At 41.6% G+C, this 23,351-nt stretch overlaps 1 protein-coding gene across 1 annotated transcript in view; it reads left to right on the forward strand.

Moving 5' to 3' along the window:
* The window catches only part of CRYBG3 (crystallin beta-gamma domain containing 3), a 124,785-nt gene that overhangs the window by 95,170 nt on the left and 6,264 nt on the right, over nt 1-23,351 (forward strand). The window contains exons 17-19 of the mRNA XM_068983619.1: nt 360-486; nt 18,819-18,958; nt 21,463-21,586. Coding sequence (XP_068839720.1) covers nt 360-486; nt 18,819-18,958; nt 21,463-21,586 — 391 coding nt within the window. The remainder of the gene's footprint in view (nt 1-359; nt 487-18,818; nt 18,959-21,462; nt 21,587-23,351) is intronic.

A 23,351-nucleotide genomic window follows, 5' to 3' on the forward strand; every position in this document is an offset into this window, starting at 1 on the left:
CAGCACATATCTTAACATCTATTCTCAGCTGTCATTTAATAGTTAGGGGAATCTTGGGCAAATCATCTAACTTTTTTAATCCTTAGTTGTGTTGTCTATAAAAGTAAGGACATGTTTCTCCCTCATAAATTAATGAGTACACAGTAAAAGAACACATGTGGAGTACCCAGTGTGGCACGTGGTAAGCAGTCAATAAGTGATAGTGGTAGCTTTTTTTTTTTTAATCGACTTGGAATATTTGCTGCTGATCAGCACCAGGACTTTTATATCCTCCTCCTAGCCTGTTTCCCTCTGCATTGATAGAGTCCAGCTGCCAGCTGATACAGTTTCACTCAAAGTTTCCCTGCTTGTTTTTTCAGCTGGCTCCTGTATTACCAAGAGGGTGTTTCCACTAATCAGTGTGTGTTAGAAGAAGGCCTCTATGCTGACCTTACTTCCTGTGGCTGCCCAACATCTAGAGTGAAATCCCTGAAGCCCATTGACTATGTAAGTACTTTGCTAAATGCATATTTATAAGATGTTTTCTGGTCCTGTTTAATTACCATGAATGAGAATGTGAAGTTGGAAGACATGCTACAAGGGAAAAATATAAAAATTTAAGTAACTTGCTTGTAGATTATAAGATGAGATTTACTCATGAAATCCAACTAATGTAAGTTTGGTACTTTTCTTCCTTTTTTTTTTTTTTTTGAGTAGAATGCAAAACTTAGAAAGCCGACTAATATAGCCTTAAGATTAAATGACTACTTTAACCACTCTGGGTGACATTGACAAGGTTACTTCGTTTCCTCATCTATAAAAGATAATAGTATCAAGTTGGCCAAAATGTTTGTTTGGGTTTTTCTGAAGGATGCTATGGGAAAAACCGTAACAAACTTTTTGGCCAACCCAATATTTTATATGGTCACTAGGATATTAAATGTGATGGTGCTTATAAAAAGCCTACCATTTGGTAAGCACTCAATAAGTATTAGCTAAGAGTATCATGGTTATAACTTTTAAAGCTAATAACCTGATCATTTCATCATTCTGTTAGATAAGTCACATGACAGCTTGTTGGCTACCTAGGTTTGCAGTGTTACTTTTAAGGCATGGACCTCCATTGGTATTGATTTCAAACCTTGTTTTGGGGAACTAGGGCTTTCCTGCCTAGTGTGTGCAGAATTACCTGGGCCACCTTGGAGGGCTACATTTATAGAATAAGTGGTTTCTCCTTTCTGTCATATTTACTCAGAATTTTAAGTGTTAGAAAAGCAGGATGACTACTTCGGGACATTCATTCTGTGTTCCTGGTTAGTGCTGCTGTCTTTGCAGAGGAAGTGGTGAAGATCTGGAATATTTTCAAGGTGTCCAGCTGATTCCCTGAGAGCATTTGGTCAAAGCTAAGATTCATGCAGTGATGACTAGAAACCCTCCATGGTGATGGTAGTGACTCAGACCTTTAATCAGAGCTAACTCCAGGAATGATGATCCTACTCAGGATCCTGATCCCAGCCTCAACAGCATCATCTTCTTTCACAGGGCATTCCTGGAGAGAATATTTGTGGTATCAGGCTAAGAATAGAGTCTTGGCAGAGGTACAGGAATAAAAATAGAGTCCCGATCTCTCTCAGTGGCCCTTAGACACCAACTCAGAAAGACTTAAGTGGCTACTGATGCTTCTTGTTTATTGCAGGAGAACTGGTTTAAAAAAAAAAAAAGAAGAAGAAGAATGTGTTTTGGTGAGTCTAAGTATTGATAAGGCTGAAAAAAGCTTTGGAAAGTAGTCTGCATTTACTGGGAAAGGAACTTTATTAGCATATTTTAGTCATCAAACTAGCAGACAGATGCTCAGATGCTTCAAATGAATGGAATTACTATTTTTCTTTGAGGAGTCACATTTCTTAATTCTCATTTCCACATTCATGAAGTCAAACATGAAAAAATTAGGAGCAAAAACATAGAGAATGTTTCTGTGTAAATTGAAATGTGCTGTTGCATGTCCCTGGTTTGGTCCTGTGGGATACAGCAGTGTTGGTGAAGGTGCCCCTTGCAGAGAACTTGTGAGCTATAGCTGCTTCACTCCAAGAACTGATTCAAGGGTATATTCAGTTCATGTAAAGAGAACATTAACCTTTCTTAATGCCTTTACCAGATATGTTTTGAATCTTTGAAAAGTCTTTTTTTTTTTGTCTGCATTTTTGAATCATTGTGTGTACTGTATTTTTCAATGGATTAATTTTTGGCTTTTGGGTCTCCATTGCTGCGCAGCTTTCTCTAATTGAGATAAGCAGAGGCGAGTCTCCAGGTGCAGTGCTCAGGCTTCTCACTGCAGCGGCTTGTCTTGCTGTGGAGCACAGGTTCGAGGGCATGCAGGTTTCTGTAGCTGTGGCTCGTGTGGGCTCTGGAGCACTGCCTCAACAGTTGTGGTCGATGAGCTTAGCTGCCCCTCGACGTGTGGAGTCTTCCCAGACAGGGGTCAAACCGTTGTCCCCTGCATTGGCAGGCACGTTTCTAACCACTGGACCACCCAGGAAGTCCTGAAAGGGCTTTGTTCAAGACATGTTCAGGCAGTAGGTTTAGTAGTGAAATGTGAGGTTGGGCATTGCAGCAAAGACCTGCAAATTGACCAGGAGTCAGCCTCAACAGGTAACATTTCCTTGGTGATGTCAACCATGCTTCACCCTGGTAGCCCTGAAACCCTAAGTTGATCAGACCTAGGAGACTGACAGGTAAACCAGAAGGCCAACCTGGTGATTTGTAGTTGTTGTTCAGTCACTCAGTCGTGTCCAACTCTTTGTGACCCCATGGACTGCAGCACGTCAGTCTTCCCTGTCTTTCACCCTCCTCCAGAGCTTGCTCAAACTCATGTCCATTGAGTCAGTGATGCAATCCACCATCTCGTCCTCTGTCGTTCCCTTCTCCTCCTGCCTTCAGTTTTTCCTAGCATTAGGGTCTTTTCTAATGAGTTGGCTGTTTGCGTCAGGTGGCTAAAGTAGTAGAGCTTCAGCTTTAGCATCAGTCCTTCCAGTGCATATTCAGGACTGATTTCCTTTAGGATTGACTGATTTGATCTCCTTGCTGTCAAAGGGGCTCTCAAGAATCTTCTCCAGCACCACAGTTCAAAACCATTAATTCTTTGGCACTCAGCTTTCTTTATAGCCCGATTCTCACATCCATAGACTACTGGAAAAACCATAGCTTTGACTTGATGGACTTTTGTCGGCAAAGCAATGTCTCTGCTTTTTAATATGCTGTCTAGGTTGGTCATAGCTTTAGGTAGATTCTAATGATTGAAATACTTGGGAATTCTGCCCTGAGCAATTTTCTGCTTTTTTGGAAGAACCCAGGAAATGGAATTAGTCATCAGAAGATTTGGGTAAAATGAGGTAAATGTCTTTAATGAGTAGTTTACCTGAGCTAGCTAACATGACCCACAGAACATGACTCCTCTCCTAGTTGTTTGCATTCTCCAGACTCTGTGTATCCTTCCTTTGGAAAATTTTAGATGCACTTTATCTATCCTGCTTTTCTGATTACTTTCACAGCCCCTCTCTCCGTGCTATGTTCCTACTTAGGTATTGATATGCCTTTTTGTATATATTGGTTAATATTGCTGCCTATGCCACAATCAGTGCGATTCTGGATTCATTTTGGGAAGTGTTACATCCAGTTGAGTTGACTTTAGGATTGACTGATTTGATCTCTTTGCAGTCCAATACATATATATGAGCTCGTGATTTGATTTTGCTTTTATTAGTTAAAACTGCAGAGTTTTATGAGGGTGCTGCTTGTAGTTGGCATTCCCAGACATGCTGTGACTTAGTGCTCAAGTGTCATAATAGTATGATATTGAAGAATCCTAATACTTCATATAAGATCAGTATGTCTTGCAATTGACAGTTTGCTCCAGGCTGAATTTTATCTGTGCAGACATATGTTACCTTCTAGAGGCCCATGAATGCATAATTTTCATTCATTTTACAGTGAAAGAAGCTGTGAGCATCGAGTTCTGCTTTTCACTAGTGTGACCTTGTACAAATCACTTATTTTGACCTCAGTTAACTCACCTGTAAAGAAACTGTTAGAACAGGTATTTTTTAAATCTTTGACAGCCTCCAGTTCAACAGAATAAATATCTAGGGCATATTTCTAACTGGATATGAAAAACATTGTGTCCAGCCTTAGGATTCACATGGTCTAAGGGAATAAGATGGTATGTTAGTTTTCAATAAGGTTATGCCATATAACTGGGTTGGGAAGATGACCCAGAGTAGTAAATGGCAACCCACTCCAGTATTCTTGCCTGGAAAATTCCACAGACAGGGGAGCCTGGCAGGCTACAGTCCCTAGGGTCACAAAGAGTCGGACATGACTGAGGATACACAATAGCAAAAACAATGCCATGTAACAGTCCCCAAAACAGTTGATGAGGAGCTAAGAGGTGGATGGGGAACTTAAGTAAACTGTTTTAATTGTTGGTCTAGTAGTGTGTGAGGTAACCTGCTCTTGTTTTGTTTCCATGGGAGCAGCAGTCTTCTCATTACTACTTCTTTAGTGTCTCCATGGTGGCCTGGCATGGAAGTTGGCCTCCTTTGAAGTATAAGCCAATCCTGGCAGCTACAAACAGGCAAAGCAAACGAAACATTGCAACACGAGGTTGTAGAAAAAGTTTAAATGAAATTTATGACTGTGATGACATAAACGATCTTAAAAGGTAGAATAAGAATTGGTGAGGCAGTAATTCATTCTGTGTGAGGGTAATGAATAAGGGGTACAGCTATAAATAGAAGAAGACTGTAAATCCAGCCACAGATTAAAGGAAGCAATGACTTTGTCAAGTGTGAAAGAGTCTGGTTACTATAAAATTTTCAGATGAACTCATATATAGTTAATAGCAGTAACAACTGTGTCCATTTTGAAAATGAAGGCCAACAGAAGCCTACAGTAAACATCATACTTCCATGTGAGAAACCTAAAGCATTTCCTTTTAAGTTTAGGAGGAAGACAGTGGTCTCTACTATCACCACTTTGATTCAATATCATTTTGTAATCTTAGACACTTTCATAAGATTAAAACCAAAAAAGATATAAAGGAAGAAACAAAATTGTCAAGACTATCCACAGATAAGCTATTAGGGTTAATATGAATTCTTTAAAAGTAGCTAGCAATTAAAATATAGGATACTTGGGAATACGTCTAATAGAATGCAAGCAAATCCTTTATATAGGATACTTGGGCATAAGTCTAACAGAATGCAAGCAAATCCTTAATGAGGAAAATGGTAAAAACTTTCTTGAAGGACAAAAAAGATGGAGAGAGATTTTTTAGATGAAAATACTTAATACTGTAAATATTTTGGTCTTCCCCAAATTAGTAAAATTTTGGGCAAAATGCTTACAGAATCTTTGGTCTTTTGCGAGGAGGATGGTGAAGGTAAAGCATGACGACTTATTCTAAAATTAATTTGGAAAAGATAGGAGTTCAAAATAGCCAAGATTAATTTTAAGAACAATAGGCAGGATCATTTATTTGTCCTACCAAATATATATGTGTGTATATATATATATATATATATATAATCACATTATTCATGAGTAATAGTTAAGATAGTATAGGTGCAAGGAGTGGCCAATTAAAGAGTGAAATAGGAAAGCATAGAAACTGACTTGCATGAATAATGGAATTTGGTAGGTGACAGAAATAGCATTTCAATGGGGCTATTATGAAAGACAGTTGGTCCTTTATATGGAAAAAAATACAGTTTGACTCTTATTTTATTCCAAACACCAAAAATAAGTTCCAGATGGATTAATGGCAACCTAAATGTGAACAAAAAAACCTGAATGAAATGTACAATGCAGGGAATATAGTCAGCAATTAGGTAGTATCTTTGTATGGTGACAGTTGACAACTTGACCGTATGGTGATAGTTCTGAAATGTATAGAAATATTGAATCACTATATTGTGCACCAGGAACTAACATAGTGTTGTCGATCAATTATACTTCAAAAACAAACAAACAAGCTCAGAAAAAGAGATCAGATTTGTGGTTACCAGAGGAGTGTGTGTGTGTGTGTGTGCTCACCTGCTCAGTCATGTCCAGCTCTTTGTGACTCTATGGACTGTAGCCTGCCAGGCTTCTCTGTCCGTGGGATTTTCCAGGCAAGAATACTGGAGTGGGTTGCCATTTCCTCCTCTAGGGATCTTCCTGATCCAGGGATTGAACCCGGGTCTCCTGTGTCCCCTGCATTGGCAGGAGGATTCTTTGCTACTAAGCCACTTCAGAAGCCCCTACCAGAGGAAAGGGGAGGAGTAATTGGATGGAGGGAAGAGGCACAAAGTGGAATTAAGATTGCTGGGAGGAATATCAATAATCTCAGATATGCAGATGACACTACCCTTATGGCAGACAGTGAAGAAGAACTAAAGACCTCTTGATGAAAGTGAAAGAGGAGAGTGAAAAAGTTGGCTTAAAGCTCAACATTCAAAAGACGAAGATCATGGCATCTAGTCCCATCACTTCATGGCGAATAGATGGGGAAACAGTGGAAACAGTGGCTGACTTTATTTATGGGGACTCCAAAATCACTGCAGATGGTGATTGCCACCGTGAAATTAAAAGATGCTTACTCCTTGGAAGGAAAGTTATTATGACCAACCTAGACAGCATATTAAAAAGCAGAGACATTACTTTGTCAACAAAGGTCTGTTTAGTCACGGCTATGGTTTTTCCTGTGGTCATGTATGGATGTGAGTTGGACTATAAAGAAATCTGAGTGCTGAGGAACTGATGTTTTTGAACTGTGGTGTTGGAGAAGACTCTTGAGAGTCCCTTGGCCTGCAACGAGATCCAACCAGTCCATCCTAAAGGAGATCAGTCCTGGGTGTTCATTGGAAGGACTGATGCTGAATCTGAAACTCCAATACCTTGATGTGAAGGTATTCACCTGATGTGAAGAGCTGACTCATTTGAAAAGACCCTGATGCTGGGAAAGATTGAGGGCAGGAGGAGAAGGGGATGACAGAGGATGAGATGGTTGTATGGCATCACCGACTCAATGGACATGAGTTTGGGTAAACTCTAGGAGTTGGTGATGGACAGGGAGGCCTGGTGTGCTGCGGTCCATGGGGTTGTAAAGAGTCGGACATGACTTGAGTGACTGAGCTGAACTGAACTGAGCCCAAATATATAAGCTTCTAGTTCTAAGATAGATAAATACTAACAATGTAATGCATAATATGATAAATATAATAAACAGTGCTCTATGTTATACATAAAAGTTGTTAAGGAAGTAAATCCTAACAGTTCTCATCACAAGGAAGAACATTTTTATTTCCTGTTTTGTATCTATATGACATAATGAGTATTCACTAAACTTACTGTGGTAATCGTTTCACAGTGTATGAAGGTCAAATCATTTTGCTGTACACCTTAAAACTATACAGTGCTGTGCTGTGCTTTGTCGCGTCCAACTCTTTGCGACCCCATGGACTGTAGCCTGCCAGGCTTCTCTGGCAATTGGGATTCTCCAGGCCAGAATACTGGAGTGGGTTGGTTGCCATCCCTTCCTCCAGGGATCTTCCCACCCCAGGGAACGAACCCAGGTCTACCACATTGCAGGCGTATTCTTTACAGTCTGAGCCACCAGGGAAGCAATACAGTGCTATGTGTCAATTATAGCTCAATAACATTGGAAGAAAAAAAAATAGAAAATGCAGGAGACTATGCTGATGATATTGGAGCAAGATAGATTTAAATGCAGAATGTACAAGTCAATAATAGTAGGGGTAAAAGGCCAGTGTATCAGTTTCCTGTTGCTGCTGTAACAAGTTCCTACAGATTTAGTGGCTTAAAGCAGCAGAAATGATCTAACAGTTTTGTAGGTCAGAAATCTAAAATGGGCCTTTCTGGGGTAAAATTAGGGGTCAATATGATTGCTTTCCTTCTGGAGACACTAAGGTAGACACTATTTTGTTACATTTCCAGCTTCTAGAGGTCCCCACATTCCTTGGCCCTCTTTCATCTTCAGAGTGTGTTACTTCACCCTCTGCTGTCTATCCTGTCTCTGACCCACCTGCCTTCTTCTAAGGACCCGTCTGATTATATTAGGCCTATCTGGATAATCCAGACACATATCCCCACCTCTAGATTCTTAACTGTTCATCACACCTGCAAAGTCCCTTTTTGCTGCATCAGATAACATATTCACTGGTCCCAGGGATTAGGGTGTAGAAGTTTTTCTGCGTGGAGGTGGGGGGACAATTTGGGCTTCCCAGGTGGCGCTGATGGTAAAGAACCTACCTGCCAATGCAGCTAAGATGTAAGACATGCTGGTTCTATTCCTGGGTCAGGAAGATCCCCTGGATAAGGGAATGGTAATCCACTCCAGTATTCTTGCCTGGAGAATCCCATGGACAGAGGAGCCCGGCAAGCTACAGTCCATAGGGTCGCACAGTCAGACATGACTGAAGTGACTTAGCACAGCATGGGAGGACAATTCTTAAGACTACTACAGCAAGCCACAGACTAGGAGAATATATTATAAGCTCCAAAGGTTTAATGTATAGGATATAAAAAGGACTCTTTCAAAATACTTGGAAAAAAAAGGCAACCTTATTTAAAAAATCAGCACAGAATATGAGTAGGCAGTTCATAGGTATGAGAAACATGGCTTAGGATGTAAAATGCATATTAAACCTCACTATTGAGCAAGTAAATGCAAATTAAAACAGTAATTAGGTAGCATTTATTACCTTGCTTCAGATACAAATATTAGAAGATCTGACAACAGCAGAATTTAGTCAGTGGCAGAGAAGTGGTATTATTTACATAAAACTACTGGAAGAAGAATCGATTGGGATGAGGGAAAAATAAGGATGTTTGTTGCAGCATTGATGGATGAAACAAACTAAGGCAAAGCATTTAAGGAAATACAATGTAATAGGTGAGGTTCATGTGTTACTATGAATATTACATAGTAAGATGCATTTATATAAAATTTAACAACAAAGGATGTATAAGCGCTAGAAAAATTGACAACTTCAGCACAGTGGTTACCCCTAGGGAGCAGGGAGATTAAAATTCAGCTCTGCTGCATGTTATGTTTTTCTTGTTTATACAGTTTGATATAAATATAGTAAAATGTATTATTTCTGGGTGCTAGATACATGGTCATCTAAATTTTATTTATTCTTTTTGAAATTTGTTTTTTTTTTTTTTTTTTTAAGGAAGAAGACCAGTTAGAAAGGTAGGCTTGTGATGAAACTGATTTTCTAAGCCAAATGAAAGAGGCTTTGATGAGGTGGATTATAGTCCACTGGAGAAGAGTTTGGTTTGGGAGTCTTGACAAACCATTGCTTGTTAGCTGAGTGGCCCTGGGCATGTTTCTGACCACCCTGAGCCTCAAATTTCTTATCTAATAAAATGAGGATTAAAGGAGCTAGTGCATGTGAAGGCTTTAGCACATGAAAGCACTCAGTAGTACTATAATAGCTCATAGATGAGAATTAATATTTGTTGTGCAACATCAAAATTTTATACACTGAGGTATTTATACGATTTTGTTTTACATAGCCCAAATTTAGATTTTGGATTAGAGTCTAATTAGAGACTTAGGAGCCCTCTATTAAATTTTCACTACTGCAGATGATGAAAATGCCCTTTGCACACTGTTGGGTGTTTCTCTAGACTGGAATGGCATTTGAGGTGCACATGATACGCACAGTCACACACATACCGTACACACTACGCACAGCACGGTGCATTATGCTTACTGTCCTTGAGTTCTTAGTGTTTCAGACATGGTTCATTTGGCAAAGATCAGGGTGAAGTGATGTTGTCGGGTAGATATTTTTAAAATAAAATAACATGTTATTTTTAGAGTCTAGCCAGTTAGCATAATCCTGAGGTAATATCAACACCTTTCCCATACAAGCTGTGATTTGAAACTCAGCCCTACAGTGCCAGTGTACAAGTGTCTATGGGTTTTTTGTTTTTTGGGGTTTTTTTGTTTGTTTGTTATGTACGTAACTAAGCATGTTTATTGTTCAAAGGAAAAGAGCCAGGATAAAGTGAAAGGTGGAAATGTCAGAGAGGGGAAGATAATCGATAGGGAGAGACAGGTGATGGGACAGAAGAATTCCACTGGACTTGGCAACTGAAGATACCTGTAAGAGTGAAGATCTGGTTAAGGCAGATAAGGATGTGAGATGCCAAAATGCAGTAGAGATGATATTAACTGTGATTCTGGCAGACGAGGCTGCAGAGACCTCTGGAGATGAGAATGTGAAGGGCTTTGTAGCCCATGAAAGGAAGTTCTGGACACTTCCTGCTAGAGATCAGAGCTCAAGAGCTTCCTCCCAGCTCAGAGACTGAGCTTATTGAAGTATACCAGGCACTTGGCAAATTATCTGGCATGCAACAGTAGTTCAGAAATGTTTGCTAAATTGAATAATGTCTTCTTCCTTCTAAACAATGAGAAATAAGACAAGATTTTATCAGGTGCTTTGTTTTCAGTATTAACATGTCCAAGTAATTTTCTTTTTTTAAAAAAAAAAAAATTGGAATAAGGCACCTTTATTTAGTCTTTAAGACACTAAGTCAGACTTTCTCGCAAGATTTTTTTGAGTAGCTGCCATGTACCAGCCTCTAATAAAAAATGGGAATGGTGAACAAAATAGGCCAAATTCCACATTCTCACTCCCGGGATGACCTCTTTGTGCAGTAAATGTGATCTTGGAACAGGACATTCCCTTTTGTTATGTTTTTGTCAGAGATCTCTTTCTCTCTCTTTCTCTATTTGCCCCTTCTCCTACCTGTGCGCCATCCCCCCATAGTCTTACACAGGCTCTAACTAGAGATATTCTGTGTAATTACACAGACCATACTTCTAACCCCCACATATGCTCATTTCAAAAAATCTTTTAACTATGTGCTTTCAAGTTACAGTTTATATACTCTCTGGAGTGTATATATTGGCTCCATATTGACACTGAGCTAGCCAATACAATTTAACATTTGCTTTGTCTTTAAAGTTAGGAAAAGACCATTTGACAGACTTTATTCTACCTCAAAGACTTTCTATATGGATAAAAAGTGAATGAAAAAATATATATAAGGTACATATCTTCTCTTTACCATCTTGAAAACTTGTGCAGTTGATGACTAGGGAAATTATTTCATCCCCATTTGTTTGAGCTCATATTCAAGTCTGTATAGTTTTGAAAAATACCAAAGCTTAGTTAGATTTAAACATTTTACCCAACATATATAGAAGTTGTGCTGATGTAAATGTAATCCTTCCAGCAGAGTACTTGTACACAGGGTCTCCAAGCTTCATATTCATTTATTTGCTATTTATGTATGTATTTGGCTACCATGAGTCATGGCACATGAGCGCTTCCTTGCATCGTGCGGGATCTTTCGCTGTGGCACATGGACTCTAGCTGTGACGTGGGCTCAGTGGTCAAGGTGCGTCAGTTCCAGAGCTCACAGGCTTCAGTAGTTGTGGCACACAGGCTCCCTAGTGGTGGTGCACGAGCTCTGGAGCCCAAGGGCTCAATAGATGGGGTGTGCGGACTTAGTTGCTCCCCAGAGTATGGGATCTTAGTTCCCTGACCAGGGATTGAACCCGCATCCCCTGGATTTTCAGGTAGATTCTTAACCACTGGACCATCAGGAATGTCCCAGGTGGTGGACACACCTGTTAAATTGCTGTGATAGGTAAGAATGGGGGGGGTCATAAATATTGCCCAGCTGAGCAAGATGAAGTCATCTGCTTCAGATAGTATCACACCTACCAATCAAAAATAATCTACATGATGAAATTACTTAGAACATTTTAGAACTGTAGTGAAGGGGTTAAGAACACAGCCTCTGAAGCCATTCTGTCTAGTTTCTAGTTCTTTTACTTCCTATGTGTGACCTGTGCCTTAACTCTTCATCTGCAAAGCACGGATAATAATCGTACCCATGTCAAAGGAAAGTTGCATGGATTAAAGGAGTGAATATGATTTTGCAGTTCCTAACATGAATGTATTTTGGAATTTGGAATTTTTCACATTTTAAACAATAATATGATTCATTGGTTCATAGATAGTATGTATCCCCAGAAATATTCTGGGCAGTACCCCATAATTAAACACATTTCTATTTCTGTAACAAAATATAATCATAGCTACACAAATTGGATAAATATTATAAATAGTCTTCTGCTTATTTAGGTCAGATTTTGTTGCCAAATAAACTAGGTTAAAAAAAAAACTTAGAAAATATATATATACACCTCTCCATCCATCATTTACAAACATTTATCTGTAGTTCATGTGTGTGTGTGTCTATATGTGTGTATGATGCCCAGCACATGCTGTCACATGCTAATTATTACTACTGTTATCATTTAAAATATTTAGTTGATAGACTGATGTTTTTTTTTTTTTAATGCAGTTTTAATACTCTTTTTCTTTCTTATCCACCTTCTTCCTTTTAGAAACTGTAGCCTCATTGCATGACTTAGACTTGACCCAGCAGGAATGCCCTGTTCTGTTCCTGCTGACACCTAAGAAGAGTGTTTGGCCCCAAATGGTTGGCTGTCTTCTGAGTTAGCATGGACTGAGGCCAAGAGATTTGTAGAGATCAAATTGTAGTTAAATTGTGGTGGTTTCTTTGGAAAGGTCAGATTGCTCTGTCACCATCAGTTGTAAAGACTATTAGCAGTATATATATATATATATTCTTCCTATTTTCAAGTTTGAAAAATGTATCAGAAAAATAAGACTTTCAAATAGTTCTATTTCTTTCAGTGCTTTCTACTTCTGAATGATTGCCTTCCTAATCTCCCTAACCTTTAAGTACATTTATAAATTTAAGTACAGTTGACTCTTGAACAAATGCAGGGGGTTAGAGATGCCCACCTCCCCAGCCCTACCCCCTGTAAGCGGTGGAAAAATCTGTGTTTGACTATTTCTACATCAAAACAAAGGACTTGATAAATGTTTTATCCAAGGGCAGGAAGATGAAACACTCTGGGTAGAATCAGGACTCAGACCTACTTCTTCCAATTCCATACATCGTGACCTCTAATGAACACAAACTTTCCCCTACACTTAAGTTAATTTAAAGAACTGTAAAATGAAAATATTTACTGAAAAAAAAATCCACATACAAGTGAATCTGCATGATTCAAACATATATTGTTCAAAGATTGACTGTGTATGTATAAATTAAGACCAATATAAATAAAAATAGTTTAAAGAGCAAGTTGGACTTGGGCTTCCCAGCTGGCACTGGTGGTAAAGAACCCACCTGCCAGTGCAGGAGACATAAGTAACGTGGGTTCGATCCCTGGGTTGGGAAGATCCACTGGAGGAGGAAATGGTAACCCACTCCAGTACTCTTGCATGGAGAATTCCATGGACAGAGGAGCCTTGTGCGTTACAGTCCACAGGGTCACAAAGAGTCGGACACAACCGAAGCAACTTAACACACAACACAAAGAGAGAGTAAATATATATCAAACCTCTAAAGAGGGCATGACTTTAAACTCAGAAACAATAGATGTTCTCAAAGGAAAAGTTTGATAAATGGGACCACATGATGACATCCTGCTGTTGTTAATGAAAAAGAGGGACATTTGTCCATGTTGCTTAGTCATGTTTCATCCTTGGCTAATGCTGTTGGTTTGTGTTCTTCACCCATTTATGTATTGGGTCTCTTAGAGGATCCTTACTGAGTTAAGTAAACTGATAGATACAAATACCTTCCTCTGTCATTTTCTGCAATTATTTTCCCAATCTTCCTGCTTCATCATTTTTGAAACAATTTTTGAGATCCCCTCCATCAAATTTTCCACTGTTTGTTGTTGTTGTTCAGTTGCTAGGTTGTGTCTGACTCTTTGCAGCCTCATGGACAGCAGCAGGCCAGGGTCCCCTGTCCTTCACTATCTCCCAGAGTTTGCTCAGATTCATGTCCAGAGTCAGTGATGCTGTCAAAGCATCTCTTCCTCTGTTGTCCCCTTCTCCTTTTGCCTTCAGTCTTGCCAGCATCAGGGTCTTTTCCAGTGAGTCTGCTCTTGGCATCATCGCACTGTTATCTTAAGGCAAATTTCTAGGTATAGAATTCCTAGATTGCCTTTGAACTGGAGAGTGAATTTGATGCAGTTTGAATGATAATGACAGCCTTTTAAAAACGTTTTTATGGACAGTCCCCAAAAGGAAGACAACAAATGTAAATATGCAGGACCTATTTTCTTAAAATATCACTTTTAACATTTAAATTATATCCTCACATAAGCTTTTCATTTTTTCCTGTGGAATATAAAACAGTTACATCATTAGATGCTTCTAATGCAAGGGTCTATTGCTCTTGTCACAGCAAACTCTTTACTTGGGGAGAGTGTTGCTGGTGGTGGACCAGGAGTCCACCAAGCTCCTTGCCTGTCTGCCCTTCCTTACTGATTAGTAACTCAACAAGTAAAAGTAAGTGGAAATGCTTTTTCATGAGCTTGAGGGTGAAGATGTTGGGAAAAGTCCAGCAATGAAGGCAGGGTCTTACCTGTGGATTTTGATTGTCCGTTCGATTTCGGTCACCAGTTTTAGTGACTAAGTTAGCGCCTGCTATTGGCTGCTTTTCTAACCTGCTATTCTGGACTCTCCTGTAAGGATATTTCTTCTATAAATGGTTGAGATGCTTCCAATTTTTATTTTGCATATAGCAGAGGAGAAGCCTGATCACATGTGCAGTAACTCAGGAACTCAGTGACTTGAGATGAATATCCATTCCTGACCCAGTTTATGTTGTTTACTGAAGGAAAATCAGTGCTTCCCGGGCAGCTTTTTCACACTTAGCTTACTGTCTCACTGCACACTGTGATGCTTGCCTTCTTTTCCAGCATATTCAAACCCCTACGTCTGTACTGTCCAATACCATAGTAGCAATCACATGTAGTTTTTTCAGTTCAGTTCAGTTTTTTAGTAAAAGTTAAATAAAACAAATTCAGTCCTTTGGTCACAGGAGTCACATTTCAGATGTTCAGTGGCCGTAGGTGGCTGGTAGCTACCACACTTGAAGAGGCAGGTATGCCGCATGGCTGTCACTACAGGAAGCTCTGTTGAACAGTGCTCCACACCTTCCATGATCCTCAGGCAACCTTTGCCACATAACATGAAGAAAAAATCATTTACATCTTTCTGCTTGTGTTTAGTCATTCAGTCTTTACCAGTTTCTAGAACCTGGAAATTTCTCAGCATCCTTTATCTTTCCTTATATTTCAGAAGAACCGTAGTTCATCCTTTTCAAAGTGATCCTTTCCTTCATAGGGTGATTCCAGTCTGAGGTTCTGAACTGGAGATTGGACCTCACCACCTTCTCTGGAACCCACCCTTCTCGCCTTGCCTTATTCAGATTCTTCCTATTGATGCTGCCGCCTTCCACCATACCTGCAGGTGTTCACAGAGGCCACAGCTCCTTTCCCTCCTTCTCTTTCTAAATATAGCTTGTGTGCCTCATCTCCAGTCTCCCCTACTTATTTCTCCACCCTAACAGCCTAGATCCCGCCCCTCATCTCTGGTGGATGGCTCCCTAAGCTCCCGCGTTGGTTATCAACTGCCCCGACTGCTGAACCCAAGCTGCCTTGTCACAGGTACCCTCTTCCTCTGCATCAGGGGAGAATTTTATAGCGAGGCCAGCTCTTGCTTTTGATTTTCTTTGCCCTTAACTTCTGTGATACGTCCTCTTCTGGCTCCTCTCCAGGTTCATTATTCTGCCACCTCGACAGGCCCGCCTTCTATCACCACTTGCGGGCTCTGTATGTCAGCGCGGCTCTGTTCTCCTTCTGTTTCCCTGCCCTTTCCTGTAACTGACTCCAGTTATTACTCAGGTTCTGGGAGCTCCCAAATGATCATCCCTACATTCGATCCTCTCCCTGAACTCCAGATCAAAGGGCACAATGTTCACTGGGCACTTCTGTTAGGGCTATCCTGCCTCTGTCTCAACAATAAAACCTCTGGTTCTCAGTAAAAGTTCTTAGCTGCTAGGCGTGTTTGCTCTCCAGAGTTTCTCATATATGACAAATTGCAGTTGACTTTTTTAAAAAATTTTTACTTATTTTGGATGCACTGGGGACTTCATTGCTGCACACAGGCTTTCTCTAGTTGTAGTGCACAGGATTCTCATTGTGGTGGCTTCTCTTGTTGCAGAGTTCAGATTCTAGAGTGCAGACTCAATACTTGTGGCACACAGGCTTGGTTACTCCACAGCAAGTGGAATCTTCCTGGACCAGGGATTGAACCCATGTCCCCTACACTGGCAGGCAGATTCTTATCCACTATGCCACCAGGGAAGTCCAGGAGTTGATTCCTGAGCAATACAGGGGTTAAGGGTGCTGACTGTCCACACAGTTGAAAGTTGGCATATGACTTTACCATTGGCCCTCCATCTCTGTGTTTCCACATCCAAGGATTCAACCAACCTCAGATCATGTAGTACATATTTATTGCAAAAAATCCTTGTATAAGTGGACCCATGCAGATCCAGCCCTCATCGTTCAAGGGTCGACCATGCCCCCCAGCCACACTCACATGTTTTTCTCACTCTCTCATTCATCTGTTTGTCTTACTTGGGCCCTTTTATCACTGTGGTAGTTTTTCTGGCCACCCCTTCTTCACCAATCCTGACCTTCCACACCGTCCTCCTGTTTTTAGGTCAGGCTCTTTTTCTTTGTTCTAGAAGATTCTTTCTATGTCCTGATACTTAACACTCTATTTTCTTCACTCATTTGTTGCCAGATAAGTTTCCTGAAATCCATTTAAAGAAAATACACGTAAACTACATTTCTATGCAAACATATGCACAATAATTACCAATTTAAATTTTGAATAAGTATTTCCATAGTTCAAAAATGGGAAAGGACCAAAGGCCTGCAGTGAAGAACTTTGCTCCCACTCCTCCCTTTATCTTCTTAGATCCTAGTTTTCTGACACATTAGCCATGGAGGTGCTTTATACTTGATTTTTTAAAGAAGAATTTTCATGTGTATAAAGCACATATTATACATGTGTATACATAAATTATTTTCCCTTCTGTACACAAACTGTAGCATAAGAAGTCTGCTCTCCTGCATTACTCTTCACTTTGTATTTGCTGCTAATAAACATATCTCAGAGATCTTTCGTAACGATCTCCTCACTGTTTTGTGCAGTTGGATAGAATTCCTTCGTGAATGCACCAGACATAACTCATGCCCTCATGATGGACTTTTAAGTCATTCTCCATCTTTGCTATTCCTAACATGGATGCCAGGAATAACACTTTAGTAGGTCATTTCGGTCTTAGGCAGGTATAGTGAGTCTATTGCTGGACTGTTCATTTACTGTTGTCCGAACAGCCAGTTCCCGCCTATTGTATTACTTCCCATGTACCGGGTTACAGTTGGCTCAGCCTGTCCCTCCTCCTCTGCGCAAATACCTTCCAGGACTCCCAGCTGGCAGTGGATCTGTCTGCTCTGTCAGGGTCAAGGGGACACAGGCAGCTCGATACACAGTAGCAAACAGTGGACGCAGCTGGCACCGTTTCCTGCCGGGCTCTGTCTTTTGGCTACATTGGTTTACTTGCTGTGCCCCAACATAGCTCATGCATTTCTGTCCCCTTCTCTGCACAGAGCACCTTCCCTCTGCTCTCCTTAGGCCTCTGCAGGTCACTGGCATCTTTTGAGACTGACTGAACTCACACGCCACCATGTTTGTGAAGCCTCCTTGATTTCTACAGCCTTCTGCTAAAAAGAATTTGGGCTTCCACTGGGTATTTTCATGGGGCGTCTCTTTTTCTACCCTGGATTACTTCAAGATGTCTATGCAGTTCTCCTACTGTAGCAGCAGTAGCAGCAGCTGCTAAGTCGCTTCAGTCGTGTCAGACTCTGTGCGACTCCATAGACGGCAGCCCACTGCCTGGTGGGATCCCTGGGATTCTCCAGGCAAGAACACTGGAGTGGGCTGCCACTTCCTCCTCCAATGCATGAAAGTGAAAAGTGAAAGTGAAGTCGCTCAGTCATGTCCGACTCTTCGCAGTCCCATGGACTGCAGCCTACCAGGTCCTCTGTCCATGGGATTTTCCAGGCAAGACTACTGGAGTGTACTAGTGTATACTGCCTAGTGTAGCTACTAGTTAGTAATGCCTCAAACATAAGGATGTTGACTTGTTTTGGTTTCTCATCCCACAAAAGTCTCCTAGCATGGTTATCTTGTATACACAAATGAATGAAAAAGAGCAAAATTGATTCTGTTCTTGTCTGACATGAGGGGTTGGGGAAATAAGTACTCTTTAATGTCAAAATCACTCCCACCCCTGTGCATTCTGGCTTTTTGTCATTATTATTGTTAAGTTAGAAATACCTTCTCCTCCCTCCTAGGAATACCTTTAAGAGCCTAGAGCCATGAAGTCTTATATCCTCAGTGATTACACCTGTGACCTCCTGGGAAGAGAGGGTGCTGTTCCATTCTGTGTTTATTCTGTGACCCCCTAAAAGTACTGGCAGGACCAAAAGCATGGTCTGTTTTATAGCACATTCAGACCTTAATATGTGACTGGAACAGGTCTCTATTTTTATTGTGAGATTGACTACTTTTCTGATATTTCAATTTTGATTTACAAAAAAATTGAATAAGCATTATTAATGGAATCTAGTCTCACCGCTGCAGCTTTGACAATAACATCATTAGCAGGTGCAGCAATCAATGATCTGCATTTGAGAAGTGGTGGATCTGGGACACCTGCACTGTGACTGGGATGTCACCGAGGTATAGCCACCCTCTGGTGATGCTTTCTCTTTTCTCTGCTTTTAGGTTTTTGAAGAACCCTCCCTTAGCCTTTTTGCTCTGGAACACTGTGAGGGGAGAGAGTTACATCTAGAAGAGGCTGTGAACTCTGTTCTGAACAAGGACCTGCACTTCTACACCCAGTCCGTGTGGGTGAAAAGTGGACTGTAAGTGTGGGGCTAGGGCCTGGCCTGCTTCAGTCACTGTGGCAGGTCAGCTCTGCACAGGTGCTTTCTGTTCCCCACTGCCTCTGTTACTTGGTGTGACGGTACTCTCACTTCTTCTCTGTCTCCATGTAATAATCATAGTTTCTCTCAAATAAAAGAAGACTGTGGACTGTGTCCTGTATGCAGTAGCAGGCAGTGGTCTGGGAGGACTGCCATGTGTTCAGAGCGTGGGTCCTAGAGTGGGTGGACCGGATGACTGTAACACTTTGAGCCCTCTTTCCTTTTGGAAGGAACTTAATTGAATCAGTGACCTTGACTAGGTGAGAGACCTGCTTAAGACAAGTGACTAAAACTATTAGTGCTTTTTGGTGTTTTGATTTGATGTCTTGTTTATGCTAGAGCTGTTTTGTTCTAGGGCACTTATTTTCATGCTCGGTGTCCTGGCTGACCCAGCCTGCCTACCAGTGTCGCTGCTTATGCAGGATGTTGGGCAGCGTGGGTGCAGGTCATATGGGGTCTGCACTTTTACAGTCTGGGAAGATGACTCTAAGAAAAGAGATGGAAAATGATGGGTACATAAATTAGGCATGAACTTGCATATTTATTCAGGACAGAAATGGTAAGTGGCCTGAAAGTGAGGGGCCCTGAAGTTGCAGCTCTCACGCTTCCTAGAAAATCTTCATCTCAGGACATTTCTGAGAGTGGCTGTGAGCCTAGCCTGCCCCTCCTCCTGTACCTTTGGTGTTTTGGTACCAAAAGTCATCCAAAAGAACACACATTTCTCTCTATCATTAATATAAGGATGCCGTTTGTGTGTCTTATGACTTTGAAATTGTGTGACAATCAACTGTCCTTGTTAAATTGTCTGGGGATAATGAAAGAGAAAGCCGAGACTATAAACTGATTTGAAAATGAAGTTTAACAGTTATATGGTTCTGGATTCTTTGTGAGAGAATCTGTACTTGGGATAGGAAGAGTGAAGGCTGTCTGAAGGTTTTCCTAGGCTACAAATGGCTCCCAGAATACCACTTCATGCACAACTAGCTGCCCTCAGTGACAGGTTTTGTTTTGTTCTGTTTAATCCTTATATTCTCCCACAGCTTTAATCTGTGGTGGTAATGGGGGCAAGCTTCAATGCTTTTCAGTTGTGAAATTCATTAGATTAATATATAAGGAGGTCATGTTTATTAGAACCTTATCTCGGTTTTATAATTGAGACTTCCCTGCCTGTCTAAAAAGTCTGCAGACCGGGAGAGGCAGCCCAGCCTCCCCATGGCCATACCATCCTGACGGTGCACCAGTCTGACGGTGTAGGCTGTGTTAGCAGGAAGGGGTGGAGGGAAGGTCGTCTGTCTCATTCGTCCATGCATAATTTGGCCAAGCCTGATCTCGGCTGTGGAGAGCTGTGGCTTTGTCTGAACAAGCCACCTCATCTTCACGCGTCCTTTCTGAAAGCACTGTGTGCCATGACCTGGGGTCCTGCTGAGAAGTGCAGTTTCTCTTGGTGGTCCCAGCTTATTTTCCATAACTGTGTGTCCAGCTTGATAACCACCTCAAGCCGGGCTCGGCAAACCTCTACAGCAAGGGGCCAGGTGGTCTTTTCAGTCTGTTGGCCGGCCTGCCTCTGTCACCTAACGCCATGGTGCAGAAGCAGCCGAGGCCAGTGCGGAAAGGAATGGGCATGACTGTGTGCAGTGGCGTAGGTCTCCAGGCTCCAGACATACTCCACGAAGCCCTGGACACTCTGCCCAGCTGGAAGGCCCCTGGGGTCCTGAGAAGTATTTGGAAAAGGAGCCAGTCTCAAGAGTTCAGGCAGGATTTCTGTGGACAATTTTAAGTAGTCCTCGTGGGAGACGTTGTGGGAGGAGGTGTGTTTGCAGAGGTTGCTAGAGCCACGCAGAGAGGCTCTGAAGGACGTGGGACAGCAAGCCTAAGAGCGGGAGAGGAAGCCGGTATTTTTTAACTGGGTAATTAGGGAGGGATTATCGTCTATGTCTGAATCTTAGAATGTTAGGGGGAAAAGCCTGGTATTATCCAAATAACACAGAATTCTAGAGCTGGAGGGAAACTTGTTTTGAAAGGAGGACAACCAGGTTCCTGCTGATCTTCTGGGCCACAGTCCAGCGTGCTTTCTCCTCATCCTCTCTGGTTTTTCCACTGAAATACACATCTGGGACTCCCCTGGTGGTCCAGGGGCCAGGACTCTGCCCTCCCAATGCAGGGGATCCAGGTTCAATCCATGGTTGAGGAACTGGATCCCACGTGCTGCAACTGAGAGTCGCGTGCCACAACTAAATATCCCACATGCCGCAACTAAGACCGGGCGCTCCCAAATAAAATCAGTAAATGAAAATAAACATGAAAATACCCAACATTTTTTCTCTTAATAACAATCTACAAACCTAGAAGTTGTAACGAATGAACCCTATATGGTATAGTAAAAGGTATTTTTGATAAGAGATTGCTTTAAGCATCCCATTTTTTTCTTTCCTGTTCTCATATAGGTGGATAGCTTATGAAGGACCCAATTTCTTAGGAAGACAAATCCTACTCGAGCCTAATGAGATCCCAAATTGGAGAGCATTCAGTGGATGGAAAACCATTGGTTCCCTCCGTCCTGTGAAGCAGGTACAGAGAAAAGAACCGTGTCATCTAATAATATAGCTCAATTTCCTAGTAGAAATGTCATAAACCATAGCATCTGAACAGTGGACCATTTAATTTAGTTTGCCATTTATGTTACAAGAGGATCCCATTAGGATGGGATCATAAAACTAAATCATAAAATTGTACCTAAGGTCAGTATTGGGTTTTAGCCTTGAGTCTTAAGTCTGATTGACCTTGTTGTCTTTTCATGGGAAAATAAGTATCCTAAGCTCCGCAGCAAACAATGGAAACAAAAATGAACCCTGAGAGTGCACTAGTTTCACCTCCTAAGTATTTGGCTCCCCCCAACCCCGCTTACATAATACTCAGGATGGATCCTGGCAATTTAATGAACATAGTATTTATTGCACACCTTCTGCTTGTCAGTCTTTTATGCAGAAACTTCCCACTGTTCTTTGGGTTCAGTCTCATCTCTTCAGCATGGCCTGTGTGAAATGGCTCCAGCTGGCTTCTCCAGCCTCGTCTCTGTCTCCCCCTCACACGCTGGCTCTGTGCCATGCACTAGCACAGAGTGCTTTCCCACACTTACGGGCTCTGTCTAGAAGTTTCTTCCTTCATTCTTTGCCTGGCTAGTTCCTTGTCCTCCTTTAAGTTCATCTGAAGTGTCAGGCCCTCCAGGAAGTCTCTCGTACTCTCTCTCTCTCTGAATCTAAATGACACCCTTAAAGACCTGGTTCTGTTTCTACAAGACGCTGCCTGAGGTGTGTAATGATGTGTTTGTTGGATCAGGCACTTTCTAGCTCTACAACAAGCCCCACGAAGGGCTTCTCAATCTGCACTTCTGCCTGTCACAATGTCTGGCACACTGTAGGCACTCAGGGACTGTTTCTTCAGTGAAGGAAAGAATGTGTAAATGGATAAGTTGAATGTTTGATACTATGCAAAAAATAATTACAGAAGATATATAAGGGTAGACGTGATTTAGGCCTTACCGGAGCTTACGTTTTTGTTGGGAAAACATGCCCAGCTCAAAGCAGTCATATAAAATGCAAAATGGAGAGGGACCAAGGTACCGGACTAGAAAGACCCTGAGCTTACCTCCTCTCACAGGCACACCTAAGTCACAACTGTCTGCAGAACAACCATCGATGAAAAAGAGGGACCCACCAGAAAAGGTCCTCTACCACTAAAGATATGAGAAAAGGGGCCACTAGGAGTAGGAGAGACAGATTTGCAATATAATCAGATCACATCTCCTGGGTGGGTGACCCAATAATTGGAGAATAGTTCGTCCAAAGGAGTGAGGGTCTGAGCCCCGCACTGGGCACCCTAGCCTGGGGACACTGCACTGGAAAGAGGATCCCCCATAGCATTTGGGCAGAAGAACTGAAGAGACATTTTTCCAAAAAGGAAATGCAGATGGCCAACAGGCACATAAAAATATGCTCAGCATCACTAGTCATCAGAGAAACACAAATTAAAAGCCATTATGGGATATCACCTCCCACCTGTCAGAATGCTGTTTATCAAAAAGAATGCAAAAGAGAAATTTTTTTTGATGGATAAATGGATAGACACACACGTGTGTGTACACACGAGCATGCACGTGTGTGCACACCATGCTCAGTCCCACTACTGTAGTTCTGTTGGTTCAGATCCTAGCTCTGCCACTCAGAAGCAGTGTGACTTTGAGTGAGTTACTTCACTTCTTGGCATCTCAGATTTGTCACTGGAGAGCTTACCCCTCAGTATCACCATGAGGGTTAAATCATCGTGAGGACTGACA

The sequence above is a fragment of the Capricornis sumatraensis genome, chromosome 1 (assembly GCF_032405125.1).
Source record: "Capricornis sumatraensis isolate serow.1 chromosome 1, serow.2, whole genome shotgun sequence".
NCBI lineage: Eukaryota > Metazoa > Chordata > Mammalia > Artiodactyla > Bovidae > Capricornis > Capricornis sumatraensis.